Genomic DNA, 6000 nt, shown 5'->3' on the forward strand with positions numbered 1-6000 from the left:
CCAAAGGGTTTAAAGCCAAGGAGAAGCGGGCCGTATATGCGCTGCATCCCAGCCCAAGTTGCAGCCTGGCACCATTTTGAGAGAAGGTGTCTCCACCACTAGGTGTTGCCAGAAGCTTTTTAAAAAACTTTGTTTCACCTAGGAGCGAAAGCTTCCCTTGATAGTCAACAGAATTCATTTTCTTCTTGCTACTGGAGAGCATATTTTGGGACCCCGGCTCTGGTGCCATGAAAATCTGCACAACAGACAGAAATTCACCAGGTGCTGTTTTTCTTGGCACTGCAATGAGTCATGTGGGATAGCTCTCCTGGAGGGCTGCATTGCTGCAGAATATGAGTTGGGCGATAGTATGATTTCCTGACTGAAAACTCCCACAAAAACATCCTCCCTGAGGAAGACTAACCTGCCACAGCGAAGGAATCTAGCCTAGCTTTCTCTTTTACGTTCAGTTTTTCTATCAATGGAGAGTTTTTGACATCTGGGAGAACTCATTGGTACAAACCCCATCCTCACCTTCATTGTGCAGTGGTTCAGTCCCAGAAGGGCTGTGCGAGTCTGGTCATTGAGTCCTAATTCTCCCCCTCTCTCTCCTTCTTTCAGGCATGAGCACAGTTCCTGAGGTGATTGTGGCCCGCCACTGCGGCATGCGCGTCTTTGGCTTCTCCCTCATCACCAACAAAGCCATCCTGGACTACGAGACCAAGGAGAAGGCCAACCATGCCGAGGTGCTGGAGGCCAGCCGCCAGAGCGCCCGCACCCTTGAGAAACTGGTCTCCCTGCTGGTGCAACGCATTGAGCGCAACAACAACTTGGCCTAGCGCATGGTTTGGGCCAGCCCACCACGGATACCTCACCACCAGCTGCTCTGGTGGGGAAGCCGTCACCTCACAACTAGGACTGTCCACACAAGTCCGGGCAAGAAGAACCTGCTTGACTCTTCCATCCATCTTTCCCCAGATATGATCTCTCCTCTTGTCAAATCCTGCTGTTGAGTTTTGTACCATCAGATGGTACCCCAGATTTTTGTTCCGCTACTCTGCCTAACTGTCTTTGGGCTGTGATGGATTGTCCCTCTGTCTCCGGTCTCTGTCCTCTGGTTCAGTGGTCCACTCGTCTCTCCGGCTTCTCTTCCCAAGTTCCAGGGTTTTCCTTCTGGCTGCAACGTTACATCTGTCTCACCCTGTTGCTGGCACCGACTGTCAAGATAATATGGATTTTTATGGCCTTTCGCTGCTTGAAGTTCAGAATGCAGAGAATGTCCTTCTAAACGTTGCCTGGCCACCATTTTGAAGTTCAAAATGGCCGTTCTCTCATCAAAAGATGATCATGTAGAACCTGGCGAATGAACTCTTACCCACTTCCCACTTGTTCCTGAAGGCTACGACTCCGTCTCCTGGCTGTTAATTTGTCATCCTCTCCACTGGGCATCCTCCGTGCGATCTCTAGTTGTATGTCCTCACACACTGAGAGTTTGCCTCTGGTATTTGAAGTAACATCAGTTTCTCCTTCACGGGGGCCTACCTTTCATCTCCTTTTAAGCTGTTCATTTCTCTTCCTTGCTATGACTGTTCTTTCTCTCCACAGCCCTGGTGGATAGAAGTGGTGAGGGACAGGACACCTGTCCACTTGAACACCTTCAAGGTGAAGAGATTTTGTTTCCCCCCCACCATGCTTCTGTCTAAAAGCCTTTGGACTCTAACCATCCAGGGAGTCACTCCAGCCTTAATGGTATTCCCATGCAATAAGTAACAAAGGCCATACTCTCACAAACAGGAAGTGACGTAGTAAATTTGTATCTGGATTATATCACTTCAGCCTGCAGGTGAGGGCTCACATGCGGGCATGCAGTCCAGCCAATGATGACGAAAATCCCTGCACTTAGGAAACTAGCATGTCAGAGAGAAGTGCTAGTTTTCCAGGTGTAGGAATTTTTGTGTTTGTTTTAAATAGAGAGGCATTTAAGTGGTACAGTCTAGAAAATGTTTGGCCATCTTACCTGTGAGAAGTAGCCCTAAGATCCCCAAGAACCATTGCAGTCTCTGAGTCTCAGCTGCCTCCTGATTTGTGAAAGAGGAGCTGCAGCCATAGCAACTGCCTTTGCTGAATCATTCCTCAGTTTGCGGGGAATACCATAGACCAGGGCTGCACAACTTTGGCCCCCCAGCTGTTTTTGGACTACAGCTCCCATCATTCCCAGCAGTCGCAGGGCAGGGCTTCAAAGAGTTGGCCATTTCCTCATAACCAACAGAAACTCTTCTGTCCCTCTCACCAAGCTCAGGTGCCACCGGTTTTTTAGCATCTATGAATTGCTAGCCTAACAAACATGTACATTAAGTAAGACCAGTTATAGGGATGTGCACAAACCACAGTTCGAGCACATTTTGCGAGCGGAGCCCGGGAGCTTTAAGAAAGAGGAGAGCGGAGCCTTGCTTGCTGTCTGCTGTCCCATCCCTGCATGGTGTCAGCAGCAACACTATATGCGGACTCCATGTGCCTGCTGACACCTCGTGGGGATTCTAGGGATGTGCGTCAAGAGCAAGTTGGTGCTCCTCCCTAACCAGTTATTGGGAATGTGCACGGACCACGGAGGCGCGATCTGATGCCGGGGTGTGTGTGTGTCACTTTAAGGGTGTGTGTGTGTGGGGGGGGGTTACTTACCCCTCCTGCCGCTTTCCCCCCTCTGGCGCTCCATTTTAAAGTAAAATCTTCAGGGCAGCAGCGTTCCTCCCTGCCGCCCCAACCCCCTTTTTGACTGCAAAATGAAGTAACGTCTGCGCATGTGCACGCCGCACACGTCACACACACTACGCAGTGCGTGCATGCACGGACGTTACTTCCGCGTTTTGCAGTCAACAAGGGGGCAAGGGCGGCAAGGAGGAATGCTGCTGCCCCAAAGATTTTACTTAAAAATGGAGCACCAGAGGGGGAAAAGCAGAGGAAGGGGTAAGTACAACCCCCCCCCCGCCCTTAAAAGCGGCAGATGGCCTTTTTGGTAAAAGTTCTATAGATGCCTAGGAGAACAAAATTAATTCCAAACACTTTGAATGAAGTGATTAGTATAGATTGTTTTTAACTGTTACGGTTTTTGATTTTTCGTTGCAAACTGGCCTTGAGGCTTTGAGATTTAGTGGTAGTAAAATGCGATTGATTGATTAATTGAATAAAATAGTAGAGTTGAGGGGGCTGTGGTCCAACAACAGCTGGAAGGCTTTGCAGCCATGCCTTCAACAGTGGTTTGGTTGCGTTAGGGTGGAGGATGGAGGGAGGGAGGGAAGGAAGTAGAGATATCTACCTTTAAAAAGCACTCTTGGGTTAAGTGAACTTCACAGATGTGTGTTGGCACAGATATGTGCCAACTGACCAGAAAACAATCATTGCCCTGTTCTTATGTCTTTAACAGCAGTCAATAGGGGACAACATGCAGATAAACATTATTTGCAACATGCAGATAAACATTAATGCCTGCTAGTGTCTGGGCATATCAAGCTGTAGTCCAAGGCACAGCTGCAGTGATCAGCTGAAAAACTGGCAATCTTAGGCAGGGCTGGGCCGAATATTATTATTATTAAAAAATATTTATACCCCACCCCTCCAGTACATTACTGCTCGGGCTGACTCACAACATCAACAAAACAGATACAATGTAAAATTAAAGATTAATAAAGTCAAGTTAAAAGACCAGGCTAAAACCACACTTACGGTTTATGGCCTATGCACAAATGTGTCAAAGTTTGCCAATTGAATATAGGCACTTAACCTTACCTCACTACAGATGTAAACAGTCTCTGAAAGTAGCGTGATGGATGTGGCATTTATTTGGAAGCAAGTGGCTACCTTTGGAAACTGGATTCCAGGGGGGAGTTGTTTCCCCCTCAGTGTGCATCAGTTTGCACCCCCAAGCTGGTGTGTTCTGGGCATTGCCACTTAACCGCTTTGCAGATTGGGTTGTGTGTTTGCTGTGATTTCTGCTTGTGAGGACTCTTTCTGTCTTTCTGACCCTCTGTACTGTATATCCACCATGGACCAAGACAGCCCCTGTAACCTTGCAAGACTGGATTGTTATGAACACTGAGACATCGAAGGAGACTGAGAAGATCTTGGCAGTGTGTTTGTTTGTGTGTATGTGTGTGTGTGAAGAACAACAGCTCATATCCATCCAGTGGCCTTGAAGGTCTCTGCAGCTTTAGAAATATATAAAAACAATCTCTATTTTTTTTAGAGGACTCATTCACATTCTGCACTTTTTATTTTATTTAAATGAATGGAGCCCCTGTTTAATAATTATAATATTAGTAAATAATAAAGAAGTGAATAAAAGTGGCATGTTTGAGTTCTTATTTCATTTAGGGGGAGCATCTTTCAGTAGGATTTTGCAGGCTGGTGGAAGTTGTCCATGCAAGAGGATTTCCGCCCATGACAAGCCAGTGTGGAAAACCTGTTCAGTAACTGAGGAGATTCTGATTAACTCTGGGCAAAACTACATGTTTACATTTAACATGTCTCTGGTTCTGATATGCTTAGTGGCTGACGTACAGTGCAAGGATATACTGGTGCAGTGAGAGAGCAGTTTAACAGAACTTCCCAATTAATTGCATCAGAGCAGCAGGGAAGTGGCAGTTTTTGATGCCCTTCCCTTACCCAGAAGCCCTCTGTACCACCTGAAAACATGTCCGTGAGGCAGGGATGTAACAAGGGTAGGGCAGGCAGGGCACATGCTCTGGGCGCCATTGCAGGGGGCGCAAAGTGCCTGCCATGCCAACTGCAGTCCAGAGGTCCACCCCAACTGTGGTCCAGAGAGGCACCCCGCCCCCCCAGTGAGCACTTGCTGTTTATTTCAGGCAGCATTTGCTGCCTGAAAGCATCTATTCCCCTTTCTCTCTCTCCAGAGAGGGAGAAATTCAAGCGCTGCCTGAAATGATGCCGAAGAGCTTGTTCAGGCTCTTCAGAGCTCGAGGCCATGCCCCTTTGCATGTGATGTCAAGGGGGAGTGGCCTAAAGCTCCAGAGCTTGGGGCCATGCCCTCTTTGCATGTGATATCAAAGGGGGCATGGCCTCAAGCTCTGAAGAGCCTGAGCAAGCTCTTTGGCATCATTTCAGGCAGCACTTGCTGCCTGAAAGCATCTATTCTCTCTCCTTCTCTGGAGGGAGAGAAAGGGGAATAGATGCTTTCAGGCAGCAAACGCTGCCTGAAATAAACGGCAAGTGCTCGCAGGGGGGGGGTGATGTGGATTGGGCAATTAGGTGTGGATTAGGCAATCAGGTGCTGGTGCAAGCACCTAATGTGTTGGTTTTTCCCATGTATAACCTGCTTTTGCTTTAAAAAAAAAAAAAGCTCAGAGGACTGCGTGGTTATGTTTATCCTTGCAACAACCCCGTGAGAGAGGTTAGGCTGAGAGATAAATGGCTGACACAGAATCACCTGTAAGTTTCATGGCTTGAATGGGGATCTGAACTTGGGTCTCCCCAGCCCTAGTCCAACCCTCTAACCACTACACACAACCGTTTCCCTCAACCACCCTCTTCCCCCCACCCCCCGCTCCTGGGTAAACTAAAAGAATCCCCCCCCCAACTGTATCAATTGATCTGCTACAACATGGATGGGGATACTGACCGTTCATTTGCAAAAGAAATATTCAATTTCACCTTCAGTGAAAGAGAAGCCATATAATAGTGAACAGAAATCAATCTTTCTTTTGGAATGGATGTACTCATGCCTGATAAATATTAATTTTGTACTCATGCCTGATAAATCTTTAACACAATACAGGCATTTCCCCTTCCATTGAAAAATGGGTGTCAGATGTTTGGAAGGGGGGGCAATTTCAGTGCTTGCCTTAGGCCTATTTTATCTAGATATGCCCCTGCCCTTAGGGCTCTGCAATCATCAGGGACATATTTTTGTGTGGCACAGAGGCCTTGGGAAAGGGCAGGGCATCAAAAATTGCCACTTCTCCGCTGCACAGTTGCAGTTAGTTGGGAAGTTCTGTCAGGCTGCTCCCT

The 6000-nt window shown here is 47.7% G+C and overlaps 1 protein-coding gene across 2 annotated transcripts in view; it reads left to right on the plus strand.

Moving 5' to 3' along the window:
• Window positions 1-4321, plus strand: part of PNP (purine nucleoside phosphorylase) — a 36731-nt gene extending 32410 nt beyond the window's left edge. For both annotated transcript variants that reach the window (XM_053265112.1, XM_053265113.1), the window contains one exon: window positions 601-4321. In XM_053265112.1, the coding sequence (XP_053121087.1) occupies window positions 601-818 (218 nt within the window). In that variant the 3' untranslated portion in view covers window positions 819-4321. The remainder of the gene's footprint in view (window positions 1-600) is intronic.
• The last annotated feature ends 1679 nt before the right edge of the window (window positions 4322-6000 follow it).

This window comes from Hemicordylus capensis, chromosome 6, assembly GCF_027244095.1.
Source record: "Hemicordylus capensis ecotype Gifberg chromosome 6, rHemCap1.1.pri, whole genome shotgun sequence".
NCBI lineage: Eukaryota > Metazoa > Chordata > Lepidosauria > Squamata > Cordylidae > Hemicordylus > Hemicordylus capensis.